We start from the raw sequence: 15820 nt of genomic DNA on the forward strand, positions 1-15820 counted from the left end.
GGTAAATGGTTGCATAAAAGAACAGAGTACATAAATAATGTCATATTTGATGCATAGATGAAGTTTGAAAGGCACAATAAGTCTTGAGACAATGCATAAAAAGGATCTTTAGGGCACATTTCTGCCATAGATCAATGTTATTAATACTTATTTATTATTTTTCCTGTTTTTGCCATGGCAAAATGAAGGTGATGAAAAACATTGGACAGGATATTGCACTAAGTACAGATAAATAAATACAAATGCATTTCAATTTGTTTACACATATATACAGATTATATACAAACTTAGATTAAATACTACATGTACATACAAGTACCATCATATGCCTCTTTTTCTTCAAATTTTACACAGCAAAAATGTATTGATGGGATGACCCCCTTTGTGCAAGGGACTACTCCAACACAGTTGATCAAATTGGCTGGCCATATTTGTCCTTTATGTTTCAAATACAGATGGTAGAGAACAAAGAAATACATGAAGGTTCCTTTTCACAGAATTTTAGAGGAACCATGCAAAACTTATTTAAGGGCTGAAACTTGCATGTGGTCACAAATTAAAGTAAGAGTTTTAAGACATTAAAAATCTGTGCTAAAAAAAATTATGATTTTTGCCAATAATGAGTGGCTTGGGGATTTCTAATGTACCCAATGTCATGGAATGAAGTGCGGCAGCTTATACATTGGCGTTGCACAACTGAGACTTATTATCAGTAATTCATATCTGTAGGGACCACATCATGTATGAGATACTGACCAAATTGTGCTAAATAACAGCATTTGATGGCCCATCCCCCAAGGGCTATAATTTTACTTTTTACAATATTTCCCTCATCCTGTGCACTGAGGAAAATATATACCCCCATGGAAATCCATCAAATGTAACACTCTTGCTAGTCGGTATCTGTGTAATACCATGATTTCATGTGCACTGCTCCATGTAGCAACGATAATCTATTCAGAATGCATCCGACATCAGAAAACAAGCACATTTCTAACATGCAGTTGATTCCTTATATGGATGATCTAGGAGCATCACATTAAGTAATTGATTCACAAACTTCTAGAAGTAACTTGATGAGCAATAATCCTATCATAGTATGATTGTGATTTCTGTAAATGATGTTAAAAGAAAGCACACTTCTAATTGTCGGGACGGAATGATCTTGGTAATCCTAGCAACTGCCTATGCAGGACTTGAGTAAAAGACATAACACAGGTAGATTCTCCCTGTCATTCCCAATGAAAACAAAATTGACATTAAAATACCAAACCTACAAAGATACTTACAACAGATACTTCCGTCCTCCCACACCCTTTACCCTGTGGCACAGTAATCCACACCCAACTGCAACAAAGGTAAACAGTACTAGCAAGAAGGTTGACAACTGCATCGGGTATCATAAAAATGTTCCTAGTATACACATCATATTTTCAAGAAGCTGGGTCTCCTCTGTCTGAGTAGTACTTGCTAAAGTTCCTCTGGTACTGTCTGAGTGAGTAAGTTGGGTTGACTTTGTAACTCTGTCTTTCTACCTGCTTGGGTAGTGAGGTTGGTGCGGGATTCCAGGTATTCCCTCAAGACTGTAGGAGGGCGGGGCACTGTGGTGGGTCGACTGCCCTGGCTGGTATCTGCGGTAACATTAATAAAACAGATAGTCAACATAGCAGAATGGGAATGAGATTCAGAAAAGCTATTAGAACAGTTTAATATATGGGTAATAAGGGAAATATCCAATGACCGCTATCATTATCGTCATATCATAATCGTCAACATCATCACTATCGATATCATCATTAATCAACATCATTTAACAATCATCATTATGATCATCACCATCAACATCTCTACTGGTGAACTCACTTGGATGTCTCCTCTCAAAGAGAGAGGCCACTATAATATAACTATCAATATCATCACTCCACCCTCATCACTGTGATCATTGTCGTCACCAAAATCATCATCGTCATCATAATCATTATCATCATCTTCACCCATCTCTTCATCACCAGTCATACTAGTGTACTCACTTAGAGGTCTTCTCTCAGCGACCGTCTCTAGGAGAGAGGTCAGCATGACGATCTCCTGTTGGAGCTTGTCTGTGATATCTGATACCACCTGCTCCCGACGGTCGGCACGGCAACAGAGATCAGTGATGTCATCCAAAAAGACCTGGTCTCGCTTGGCAAACTCATCCTGCAGAGCCTTATCCTTCTCCCAGCCTACCTCTAAGTGGCCTGATCATAAAGGAGGTAGAGATTTTATATCATTAACATGAACTTACTGAGCATTGTCACTTTCAGCCATTGGAGCAACTTATGAGTACCTTTCAGACCCAAAGTCCACTCTTCAACATTTTTTTCTAAACTCTGAGCGTTGAATTGTGAAGTTAATGTCTCCTGATGAATAAGCCCAGTTTGTGTCAATGTGCCTCGTTAGGCCATAGATAAAATAAAATATATATTAGAAAATGTATTTTAAAAAAGGTGAGGGGAGTCCTCAATGACTGGACCCTGCATCTTCTGGCCAAGAGTTATTAGAATAGAGTTAAGCCATCATGGTAATATGTCGTCTTGCTAATCATGTTATCACAACAACGTACATTTATCTACATGCTTCAAATCATCTACTTCATAAAGGAAACTTGGTTTGTAATCTCTACATCAAGCAGAGTTCCCGTGTATCCCATAAGCAAGTTGGTATGCTACAATATATTGTATCCAAAGAGTCAAAAACGTACCTCTCTGTGAAATGACAAGATGTTTTAGGCTCTCCTCCAGGCTGCTGTGTCTTGATATCTGCCCTTCAATTGAAACACTCTCTTTCTGCATCTTCTCAATAGCCTGCATTCAAGATTATGATACACATGTGTTTTAATAGTAGGATGAAAGAAAGATTGAGGCAGCAATTCAACATTCAATCAAATTTTCATGCTATCTTCTTGTTGCTAAACGATGAATGAACTACTAGTATTTACTTTGCCTAAGCTTTACATATGAAGAAAAAAATGGATGTGTAAATGCAAATAGTCTACTCCAAAGGTGAAATCAAGATTAATTCAATTGTTAATGACAGGGGATTCTGGATTACTCATTGGCAATAATTTATGGTGTCAAATTTGTCTGGTATAAGTTTCATCTTTCTGTATACAATTTTTTCAAAATAATGATTTAAAATTAAAAATAGATATTAGGTTTTTGAAAAATCAAAGACAACAATATTTACAGTATGTTTGAAAGATTTAAACTATTCTGCTTACCAATAAAGATACATGTCTAGACACCCATAATTGCAGATTTACACAAAAACATTAATCAATTTTTGAATTTTCAAGTTATATTTAAGATAATTATTTACCCCTGTGAATCTGACGTTCTCCTCGGTGACTGCCTTGAGTTTACGACCAGCATGAAAGATGTTTTCTTCCAACTCCTCTAACTCTCTGCCCTGTTCTTTCATTCTACCCAAAGCAGCTGAACGTTGCTGTCGTAACAAGTGCTTCAAGGCAACCTTGTGGATTAAAATGAAATGATCATTTGTCAAAGGGATTGTACATATTGGCTTTACTTTTCTACTACAAAGCAAATTTTTCAGTTTTGTCATTTTAGTAATGCAACAATCTATTAACACATCAACAAGGGAATCTTAAAGACCTCTGAAAGAAGAAAAGCGGTCCAGAGCAACAGCTTAATAACATTTCAACAAAGAAAATATCCTGAAATTCAGGTACAATCATGAAATGTAGAACACTCTAAATTGATATCAACTATTTTATATTTTATCTCCACTAGTCTCTCTTGAAGCTGCATATGGCAGTAAATTGTTCATTCAACTGTTAACTTTATCTTTTATATATCAAATTTAATTTACTGAGGTAGTTTCTCAAATCCCAAAACACATATGCACTTCAGTAGCATTACCTTTTCAGTATTTTAATATGAGAATACCATTTATTATTTGTTCTTTTTAAGTTTAGAGAAACAATAATAAATTTCATACCAAATTTGTAAAACTGTCACAGATTTGTTAGTTAACATACAAAATAGTATCCTACAGAAGTACACTACAGTTATGTAAACTGGTATAATAATTACCCTTACCTCACCATATAAGGGTTGTAAGATTAGACAATTTGAATCTTTAAAGGTAAATTATATTATTGTTGTATTTATCATATTTAATATTTAAAAAAGCATTAAACTAGATTATATGAAGATTGTTATCCTGAATGAACTATATATTCAGGCTCTACTAAATACCAACAAAACACTTCACACCTAAATATGCTATATATTAAAAATGACTCTACATCTACAACACCTGTATTAGTAGAACACTTCAATCACATTAGTTTGGGTTAGTCAAAACATAAGTAGTGAAAAATTGTTAAAGAAACACAGTGATGAATTGCAGACAAAGGGACTGCTATTATATCATAAAACTAACCTTGCATTTCTGGGAGGAATTTGTACAAATAATGCTTGATATAGACCTATCAAGCTCTACATTAAAGTTCCCTGTATAACATTCCAACCATACCAATATTCAACCTTTTTTGTTCAACTTAATTCAACATCTCAAAATGAAGAAAAAAAGAGTAATTCATACAATTCATGACCTCTTTGTAAATCATTCAATACCTCATTAAAATATCAAACAAACTCTTAACAATAGCCATTTATATCAACAAAGTAAAAAATACATGAATAATAATCATGTGAATTTTCAAGTGAAGTATCAGAGCAAGAAAACATATTCTTACACAATAAGATGTCATGCATTAACAACAAAAAACATGCCACTAGTAAAATCAATGCATATCTCATGATAAAGTAATAACACAGATCAAATATTTGATATAAAGCTATTACTGCATAACTGGGACAGCACAGCTAAAGGATTCCATCTAATATTAGCCTACCACCAGCTGATTTGAATGTATAATTAAGCAATATCAATTCTACTTCCATCTAAAATGACCTTAACCAGTTTATCTAATATCCATATGCATCCCGTTGTGCATGCTTTACTGGCAATATAATTTTCAGATCATACGTATGTATAAATGAATTACTAGACTAGAATAAAACCTATGAATAAAGATGAGTTACTGAAAATGACAACAACTGTTCATTCTATCATGATTATTATGAAGATGATCAGCTAATGAATAAATAAAGGTGAAGCTTAATGTTCAGAGGGCACATATGAACAAATAACTAGCACTATCCCATATATGCAGTGACAGCTGTATATATTGACCATATTAAATACAACTTTGTCAATATTCTAAAAAAACAGTAAAAAGATGTATATAGTTCATGTTTACTAGCATGCACTAGTATGAACTTGTGCTACATGCATATTGAAATTTGTGCATTTAATTTGTGTATACGACTACTGGAAACATCTTCCAAGTTTTCATAAATTAAATAACACTAAATGCACATAGTTGATATAATGGAAGAGGAATAACTGACCCTTTTTTTTCCTTTTTAGTACTTGATTACAAATGTTGTGTACTTGATTTCAAGTGTTCAGAGACTCAAATTGCTCTGCCATATTGACTAGTGTGCCCTGAGATAGCTCAGCCTGGGGCTTAGGGAATAAAAGGGTGTCAACCAAAATGAAACACTGCCCAACAGGTTTAAAGCTATTGAGTGTTTCAAAAAGTTCAAGGAATTCACACAGCTTTGGAGCAATGAACAGATCTGTCTCCTGCTTCCATGACATCAATATGTGCTGAACGCATGCAGAAAAATAACATTCTCATAGAACATGAAAAGAACTATAGAAACTATGAATCTGTGACATATTCAGAAAAGTAACTTGTAATACTTCTCTAGCTTCAAATACCTCGGAGAGTTGCTTAAAGGCTTTATTTCTGGTCTCGTCTTCTGAAGCGAAGAAAGATACACCGACGGGAGGGAGTTCTGGTATTCTCTTTATGTCCTATGTGAGGGATAAAATCTTATATCTATTCCAGCCATGACATCAAAGCTAGTCTACTCTAATGCATTAATTGCAAATGAACATCTATAATATTACACAATATGCTGACATGTGTTTTGTTTTGATCGGCAACATACAAATGTTTTTTAGACTCTATGAAAACTAGGAAGTGATAACTTGATGAAAAACTTTTAAAAAAGGAATACAAAATCAATGCTAAAAACACCTTTTCATTGAAGACCTTTTAGAAATAATAAATAATAGGCACAGGCTAGATGGGCAAGCATTTTTAGAAGAAAAAAGTAGCCAAAGAGCATGAAGAAAATTCAATTGATGAAACAATATTTAGCAGTCGTTTTTTATAGAGGCTATGATCCATCATTATCAACAGATTAACAACAATTTTTATGACCACATTGGTTATCTTCAAAATAATTAGAAAATACACCCTCATCAGTAGTCCTACTTTGCAAACCACTGCTTCCTGAATCTTTTTTTTTTCTTTTCTGTTTTTTTTTAAATTATCAGATTTTCTAGTATAATTCTTTCAATTTTGTCTACTTACATGTATGGCTAACATGTTCTTGCTTTTTAACTGAGTACCAGTAGGTGAAATAACTAACTATAGTATGACACCAATGCTATGCTATGAAGAATAGCAGATACTCACAATAGCATATCATTAAAGAGAAGGTTGAGTTCTGGGATCAGAGGTGAAAAATAATTTGTGAGCATTACTCATTCTTATTATGCAAGTGTGGAAGAACATCAGTTAAGACATGTTCCCTGAAAAGCATGGCTCTTCAAATGCCTTCATATTCTAAATATGCATGTAAAATAGTAAAAATCGGGGGGGGGGGGGGGGGGGGGGGGGGGGGGGGGGGGGGGCTTTTTACGCCACGTGTTCGTGTAGTCCCATATACATCTTTCTGTGCAAGTGTTTGTAACTTTACCAAGACTTGGCCAAATTTCTTATCATTTTGATGATTCCAGAACCTTGCAATACACACAAATTCTTATATGCTAGATGACCAACCTTTTCTGGTCGGTTCCACACCGTTTCTTTCACAATGCAATCGCATGACCAGAACTCAACTTCATCTTTAAGCAAAAAAAAAAAAAATACATTTGGCAACATGAATAAGAAATTTGCTTTCTGCTATTATGCCCTGCAGGTACAAATATGCAATGCAAGTAGAGATTGGTTCCATCCATAACTATTACTGTAATCAAACAACTTAAACAAAATAATAAAATAAAATGAACAGAATTTAAAAACGGAACAAAAAACAAATAAAAAAAAGTACACCCCCCACAGTTGTTCCATGATTATGTCTTCAAAGATCATTTCATATCATTAATACAATTTTTCAAGTCCCACCATTGGGATGTATATAATCTAAACAGCAAAGGCAACTATCAGTACTTATTTTCATCCCTACCCCTTTTGTTACTTCACTATTCCTGGGAAGTATTGACAGATTTACAAAGAACTAGGGCAATGGTTATTGGAAGTTCAATCCTTACAAATGAATTTCCTTAATCTTTGTAGCATAAGCAGTCCAGTTGGCAACTGTATTAGATTTCATTCATATATTTTTTATCGTGCATCTACAAGATGTTTGAATAAGATAGACTGCTTACATTTCTAATGTAATGTACATAGATGTGCCATCAGCCAGCTTTAATGAATTCTGAACACTGGTAGATGCTTTCTACAATGGTCATCAATCAGACCTTTACAAATATTAAGCATTTTGGTTGTCAAAAGATAAATTTATCACTCCATGGAATTCTTTTATCTTGCAAGCAATGATTAAGTGGGGTTTCTGTTATCTGTTTATTTCATTATGCACATTATTTCATTTCATTTTACAGCATAATTCAGGCTATAATAATAAGACTATAATGATAATTTGCTTCATGCCGGACAGCTTTTCTCATTTTGCCATTCCCCCCCCCCCCCCCCCCCCTCTCTCTCTCTTCTGCTTCTTTCTACTCTATTTATTGCTTTTTATATGATTATAACATGAAAAATATGAGTTACACCCACACATCTACGAACTAATATCATTAAAGCTAAACAAAAGTTGAAAAATACTCTGAAATCTTCAATTATAAGTTAAGAAACAATCTGTACAAGGAAGTCTAATATTATAAATCTCTTATATTTTGTTTTTAGGGATGGGAATCAATAGAATTAATGGGGAAAAACTGTGCATTTGGTGCAGCAAATGTGAGATTATCAACAACTATGAAAAATAAGAGAGAAATATCCTCCACCTTGGGTGGTAAGGCAAACAGTGCCCTATCCTGTGTATCATCCAATCACCAATGACCAATCAATACAAAAAAACAAAAACAAAGAAAAAAAAATAAAGATAAAAGTTGAGATCATCAAGCAAACAAATAAATCAATATGATGTCCAAATAAATGACAATAAAATAACAAAGTGTGTGCCTGTCAGAAGACCATAAAAAGGACATCAACATGATACAATTTGCTGGCAAAGGGTTTAGATTTTATTTCTACAACAGAAATGATCCTGCATGTTCTGTAATGCTAAGGAATATATGGTGCCTTTCATATTAAAAATGTGCATGAAGAAGGATATGGCTGCTATAATGTTAGATATTTAATTGGATGATCGATGAGGTATTACCCTATAAAATACCACTATATAGAAAAGAATAGACTGTAGGTACAAAGAGGTGATGAAATGAAGAATGATATAAGTTATTAAATAAATGAACCTTATGCCAGCTGTATATGCCAATCATGAAACATTCTTTTTATGGTATCTTGACAGAGATGCACACTAGCAGGTGAATGATACAAATCCAAAACCAACTCTTACATCAAAATACCCAGAATACCATTCTTACATAAAAATACCCAGAATACCATACATGTACTATAAATGCGGTGACTACATGTGACATAATGCAAGATAAATTCAGGGGTACATACATATAGGTTTACATAAGGGACCATGGGACAAAATTGTAAACACCAGACCCATATTGATACAACATTTAAATTAAAGAGTGCTCTCAATGTCTACTTACTTCCTCTGGTGCATTCTCAGCCTAAATCAGACAATGGATTCAATCAGCATATAGAATCAAGTTAACCTTGATTTTCAGAAAACAATTCACCTATTTCCTGACCAAATTCCATTAATTTGCAGTATGAAAAGTATACAAATTTTGATCCCCTTTTGCCTATTGTAGTGACTATCCTATTGAATTAAGATGTAAGCAAGAATGCATGGCATATATTTACTTTAATTAGTTTTCTGGAAACTAACACATATTATAAGAGCTGAAAATGAAACACATATTATTGTGATAGATCTTCATCAATCACTCAAGATAATCAGTTTGATTTTCAACCAAAACTACAAAATAACCTTCAAAGCCTACATTGGAACAATTCTAAAAGCGCAAAGCTTTAAAGATGTTGTTTGTATTGATTTATAACACTGGAAAGCACCAAACAGCAAATATACGGAGCAAAGCATGATGGGGGAAGCCAGCTGTAAGTTACCACATGCATAATGGTTGTTTCCAAAGCCATGATTAGAGCAAAGGGGATGGGGTTTGGCAGTTAGAGTTATCAAAAGTACAATATTAGCTGAGTCTGGTATCTTATTCATCCATTCATTAGCATACAAAGAGCAGAAAATATATGGAATATTTGCATTTCATGCTAGAATGTTATTTGAAAAGTGGGGAGGAAACTCAATTGTTATAACAATAAACATATAATATTTAAATCATACAATTAAAATCCAAATGTATGCTTCTGTAATGTGTACAGCTACTAGTGAATTTACATTATCACTTTGCATAACATTTTAAATTTGTATTATTGATTCACTCCCTAATTCAATAAAAAAAAAAGAAGCAAAATATTCAACAACCGAATGAACGTTTTATCGTATATTGTAACCATCAAGGTTGGTAAGCTATTACTTTATTAATGTAGTATTCCTCACATCTTTATGCACTGAGTATAAGACATATTTAGTAAGACTATTTCTTAGAACATTGTGATGGCTATTGATACTCAATTTAGGCACTGAGTATAAGACATATTCAGTAAGACTATTTCTTAGACTATTGAGATGGCTGTTGATATCCATGTATTCATATATATTTCTCTTTTCATTTGTTACCCTGCTTGACGCTACTTACCCCTGGAGCGATGAGTTTCTGTATCTCCCTCTGAGCTCTGTTAGAGGAGGTTACCAGAACGATCTTCTTATTCTTCAGTTCTAAGGATTACAAGGTAAAATTGTCATTTTGAATGGATTAATCAATAAACAACATATAGAAGAGAAACACAGTCAAAATATTCTGTGAGGGTGACACTTTATTTGCCAATTCCATTACCACTTAAAGCGTATTATTAGTACTTTTTCTTTTACTATTTCCTGCTGGACTAAACTAAATGAATAAAAGCAATTTATTATTTCATGATTCATCATTTCTAACAACAAATATGGTGTCATTCATCTTATGTATCACTCAAAACAAAGTACATCTTCAAACTGTTTATACAAAGCAAGGAATATTGCTTGTGTGGAACCCTTCCCCCCCCCCCATAATACTTACCCACAATGCCTTTCTTCTTGCTGTTGTACTCTTCTTGTTTCTCTTCGAACATTTTCTCAAGTTCCTCAAAGATAGGAGTCTTCTCTTCAAGTTCCTTCATCTTAGCTTCCAAAGAACCTTCAGCATCAGCAATTTTATTCTTAATAAAGAGAATTAAATGTAGGAATGGGATTACAGTCAACAGAAGATGTAGGATGGCTGAATAGAGCAACGGCATATGATACAGGGTACGTCATTTTAAAGACCAAGATAATACACTGGTGTCCTACGAAAAGTGTCAGTTCTCTTCAAGTTCCCCATTGCTGTTCTCCCTTTTCATTTCCAAGATAGTTGCCAGCGAAAAAAAAAGAAAAAAAATGATGCAAACAGATTAGACTTAGGGGTTGGGTGATTTGTATTCTTCGCTTGCCAAGACCCGAAACTAAGAGAAAGCTGGTTAAAATCCTCTAAGAATGCACATTACTTGAAAATTGTATGGAATAATTTAATCAAGTACAATGTTTATCAGTAGAGGTTTCTCAATTCAAATTTTACTTACTTCTATATTTGCAATCTCATCTTGCAGCTTCTTCTTTACTTTGCTGAAATTTGCCTCTGCCTTCTTCAAATCCTTTTCAAGCGTCGTGATAGTGACATCATCTTTAGTAATGTCCCGTGTTAGCTGTTCACCCTGTTGAAATGAATTGATAAGGATGAAGAAAAGAATATTTCTATGTATCACAATGACATTGAAGAACACTTGTATATTATATTCCAGCAATATCATCATGTGACTTTGGATAAGTATGTGTTACCCCTCTGCATATTAAAGACAATTGTTGTCCCTTTTCATGTAGCACATAAGATTAACTGTAGAATCATACTTCTAGTAGTTTATGTTCATAAAGAGCATAACAGTTTCTACAAATAATATGTGAGTAATATAAATGCCTACATTACATTACATAGCAATAACCAACTGCCTTGTTATGGATATTAATGAGGAAGGGAAAAAAGGTTTATACTATAAACACTAGTCATATGAACTATGAAAATATAGTCACATGGGAAAAGATAACAGCAGTTATAGCGCTGCTGTACTCATATATGGTGAGCTACTCCTAATACCTTTTTAATTACTATTAAAGCCCTTGAAAAATGAAACAACCCCATCCAAAATGAATGTTTAAACTTGCCTCATTAGTAAGGTCTACATGATCTTGCTTGGCCTTGTTGATGCGTTCACTCATTGTACTCATGTACTTTGCAAACTCCTGTCTGAAGTCTTCCAGCTCTCTGCTCAGGCTGTCCCTCTTCTCCTGCAGCTCGAAGCGCTCCTTGCGCTCTCTGGTCAGGTTCTCCCTGAAGGCCTGGATCTGCTTGGTCAACAGCTGGACGGTTATCCTAAGATAGGAAGAGATAACCAATCAGAGAGCAAGAGAGAGAGAGAGAGAGAGCGAGAGAGAGGGAGTGGGAGAGAGAGAGAGGGGGGAGGGGTTGAGAGAGGATTCAAGGCAGTGTGAGGGAGAGAGAATGATAACATAGGCATGAATATAAATTATCACAAGTTCAGAACTTCACAAGAAATTTGGAATGGTGTCATGACGAAATAACAATAGAAGGGAGGGAGACGTATATTCCATTGTTGAATTTATTTCCCATTTTAGGTATGTGGTTTCTTTTTCGTTCTAGTCCAACGATAATTTCAAAACATGTTGATAGCTGCCAACACACCATACCATAACAAATCACAATACAGTATCTTGAAAAGACGACTCTTCTCACTCCAAGCAAGCAACACACTATAACATTGCCACACTATAACTCTTCCATAATGCTGTCATAGAAAGAAGATGGTATGCTTACTGGTGATTCTCTTCCAGATTCTTCATCTTCTTCTCCATCTCATCATTCTCTAGTTTCATTCTGGCTGTATCTGTTGCCTTCTTTGTCAAGTCATCCTTCTTACCCTGCAAGCTGTAATGGAAATATACAGTTAATCCAGGTATACGGAAGTAATATATATTATGTCAGGTGAATATATTCTACTCGGCATAAACAGCAGTCTTAGTGAATTCAAAAATTAACTTAATAATTTGGCATAATCATATGCAAATTATAGTTCTGGTCACATTTTTCCATTCAAGTCAATATATTTTGTTGTTGCTGTAGTTTTTTGTTTTGTTTCAATTTTGAATACCTCAATCTTTCAGAAGATTTTATTACTACCCCTATAGAGCACATCTTAATGCATTTTTTTAAATCACTGTTACCCAAGCTATTCATTCAACCGATAAAAGTTTGTGCTTCGATGTACTTACATGTTGTCTATCTCCTGTACTTTTGATCCCTCTTTTTCTGCTACCTCCAAAACCTCTTCAACAACTGCACAGAGAAAAAATTTAAATTGAAAAAAATAAAATATCAATACATGTTCATATTATCAAGGTGGCATCAAGTGCGAATCAAGATCTGGATGCAATTTTGTTTGCAGATTTGAAAAACAAATCTTGTTAAAAAACGAATGGATATTTTCAGGGTAGAAAGCATCATGATTAAAAAGAGAGCAAAGAAATGTTTAAAATGTATTTAAAATAAATGATTCAATGTACTGTACCTCTCAATTGCATTAACATAGAATTTGACAAATCTACCACTGTGCTCAAAAAGTGCATAAGAAAGGACAAAAAAGTATTCAATTTTTTTTAATGATTCTGAATATATCTTGAATATTGTCGGATAACAATAGTGGTATAAATATTTTTTATTTTCTATCTAAAACATACTTGTAATATGGTGGAGTCACATACTTTGGATTCTGCACTGGAACTGAACATTTCACAAATAGATTACAGTATGTCATAACCTTTAATTTTAGAATGTTGGCTATGTCCCCCCACCCCCCCCCCCCCCCAATTATAAAAACTTTTCAACTCACTGAATTTCTTCTCATCATGTTCTTTCTTGAGTCCATCATACTCCGTGTTAGTCTTATTAATATCTCTTTCAAGCTGCAAAAACAAAATGAAATAAATAGTACAATTCAATAGGTTATTTAGAAGAAAGATGATTCTTATTAATTTGACGGCACAATTTTCCTTTAAACAACAGATAAATCAGTTTTTTTTTAAATGGAGTACATGACATGCAGCATTAATATTGATATACATAACCTTGTCTCATCCAACCAAGTACTAAATGATATTATAATCAACTTTTTTCTGAACAATTAATGACAAGATTTAATTCTTGACTACATTGTAGAGAGTATTCAAAACTGAACCATTACTTGCTTCATATTATTTTGTACTACTGTCAATCTGCATTAGTTCTCACCTCATCAACCTTTGTTTCCAGATAAGCTTCCTTCTTACCAGTCTTAGTTTCTAGATCTGTCAACTGTAAAGAGAGCTTTATTCTGGAAGAAAACAAAAAGACTTATTACAATGGAAATCAGAATTGGATATTACATTACATAATGGGCACCAAGTCATAGTGTACCTAGAAGTACATTTCCTGTAAAACAAGCATGAATATTTGACATTTAATAGCATCATATAACTAATTTGAGAAGAAAAATCATTTGATTGTGGAATAATAACACAAATGGTTAATTAGAAAGATTGTATAGGTTGAGAAGTGCTTGAAAGTGGAAGTGTCAAAGGTCAGATTTCGCTATTAAATAGAACAAACATAATCAAGTGTAGAGCCAAAAAACAAAAGAAAAAATAATATCAACACTTTTATTGAGGAAAAACATAACCAACATAGAAAATAGATGACAGGAAAAGGAAAAGATCATTAAAATCATTAGTAGAAATTGAAGAAACAGATTACAATGTATCTAAGAAGGATGTGACTGGTTTATTTACCCTTCATCTTTCATCTGTTCATTATGAACCACTTCCTTATCAAGTTGATCCTGAAGCAGTTTCTCTTGGGCTTCTGATCTTGAGCGGTTTGTGTCAAACCGACGTATGACCTGAAAAAATAACAATGGTAAAAATGTAGTAATAAAAAAATGAGGTGATATTTATAATCTTCTTTGTACATTTTCTTTGTATTTCACTTTATAGAGAAGTACACAAAATGATGATTACATGTACCTAGTAGATTATAGATAGTGTAGACAATTAAAGATTTTGATGACCAGACATGAAAATTTAAGTGATTTAAAGATTTGTGAGTATTAAAACTGACAGATAATGTAGCAGGAAGTCATACTTTTGTGGAGTAAAAGAATTGGCTCTCAAAAATAGGTGAACTTGCATAACTTGCAAAACGAGGGCAATTACTTCTTTTGAGTCAGAATAACTAGTCAGTCACCTTTATGCATACCAGTTTATACATGTATAGTAACTCATCAACTGAGGTCCATCTTTACAATCCCTTCCACTCATATTGAAGATATATCATCCAGTGAGTGCAAGAAGGGTGGCAACTCCATAAACATGATATGAGTTGATGCATTTCTAGCTCTTACCAGACATTATATACAATAACACTGAATTGACTTGGAATACACATTTCACAGCTCTGAGGAAAGCTTACCCCATTTTTTCATTTAATACTTTTTATGTGGAACTGATCAATGCTTACCTTCATGATGTCAGAAAGTTCTAATTTCTTGCCAGTCAGCTGCTCTTGGAGGACATCTACCTGTTTCTTCTGAGATATGTTAGCTTCCTTCTGCTTCTTGGTCTTCTTGGTTGTGTCGTGCTATTGGTAATTATACGAGAACATTACATAAAAGAAGTCAAGAAATGGAAAAGAGCGGTACAGTAACTATGTGGCTTTTGCCCTACACCTTGAGTCAAAAGTCCCAAATATACTTTACATGAAACAGATAAAGTGACATGCATTGTATGCTAATATTAACACACATAAGCTTCCCTAACCCCTCGTCTCTCTCTCTCTCTCTCTCTCTCTCTCTCTGTACCCCTCTATCCTCTCATAATAACCTTTCCTTTCATCCAGTTACAAAAATGTACAAACAAATTATCATCCATGCCTTTTATGTTTTGTTCATGAAAGCATTAGCAATTATTTATTGGCTCTACATACGGGTTATCATAAAATCATGTAAAAAATGACAACTAAAAGCGTTAACTTACCACAGCCTGCTTGAGACGTTTCTTTTCTTGCCTTGCATCAGATCTCTCCTGTATCATGTCCTCTTTTAGAATCACAATCCCAGTCTCAAGATCTACAATCTATTAGATAAAAGCAGGAAATGTATTCAATCTACACATTGGAAATACTGTTACAA

General features: G+C 34.0%; 1 protein-coding gene across 5 annotated transcripts in view; it reads right to left on the minus strand.

The window, feature by feature from the left end:
* LOC577287 (interaptin) overlaps nucleotides 1-15820 on the minus strand; it is a 25664-nt gene continuing 9844 nt past the window's right edge. Inside the window, exons 7-23 of one of the 5 annotated variants that reach the window (XM_030998467.1) lie at nucleotides 15666-15764; nucleotides 15151-15270; nucleotides 14424-14533; nucleotides 13888-13969; nucleotides 13490-13562; nucleotides 12873-12936; nucleotides 12418-12528; nucleotides 11748-11955; nucleotides 11111-11242; nucleotides 10573-10711; nucleotides 10153-10232; nucleotides 9022-9042; nucleotides 5857-5952; nucleotides 3358-3510; nucleotides 2741-2843; nucleotides 2031-2237; nucleotides 1-1631 (exon numbers count right to left, since the gene is read on the minus strand). In XM_030998467.1, coding sequence (XP_030854327.1) covers nucleotides 1471-1631; nucleotides 2031-2237; nucleotides 2741-2843; nucleotides 3358-3510; nucleotides 5857-5952; nucleotides 9022-9042; nucleotides 10153-10232; nucleotides 10573-10711; nucleotides 11111-11242; nucleotides 11748-11955; nucleotides 12418-12528; nucleotides 12873-12936; nucleotides 13490-13562; nucleotides 13888-13969; nucleotides 14424-14533; nucleotides 15151-15270; nucleotides 15666-15764 — 1959 coding nt within the window. In that variant the 3' untranslated portion in view covers nucleotides 1-1470. Of the gene's footprint in view, nucleotides 1632-2030; nucleotides 2238-2740; nucleotides 2844-3357; nucleotides 3511-5856; nucleotides 5953-8235; nucleotides 8266-9021; nucleotides 9043-10152; nucleotides 10233-10572; nucleotides 10712-11110; nucleotides 11243-11747; nucleotides 11956-12417; nucleotides 12529-12872; nucleotides 12937-13489; nucleotides 13563-13887; nucleotides 13970-14423; nucleotides 14534-15150; nucleotides 15271-15665; nucleotides 15765-15820 lie in introns of all 5 variants that reach the window. The other 4 variants (XM_030998468.1, XM_030998469.1, XM_030998470.1 and 1 more) reach the window with 4 other exon arrangements.

Source organism: Strongylocentrotus purpuratus, unplaced genomic scaffold (genome assembly GCF_000002235.5).
Source record: "Strongylocentrotus purpuratus isolate Spur 01 unplaced genomic scaffold, Spur_5.0 spur5_scaffold_5, whole genome shotgun sequence".
NCBI lineage: Eukaryota > Metazoa > Echinodermata > Echinoidea > Camarodonta > Strongylocentrotidae > Strongylocentrotus > Strongylocentrotus purpuratus.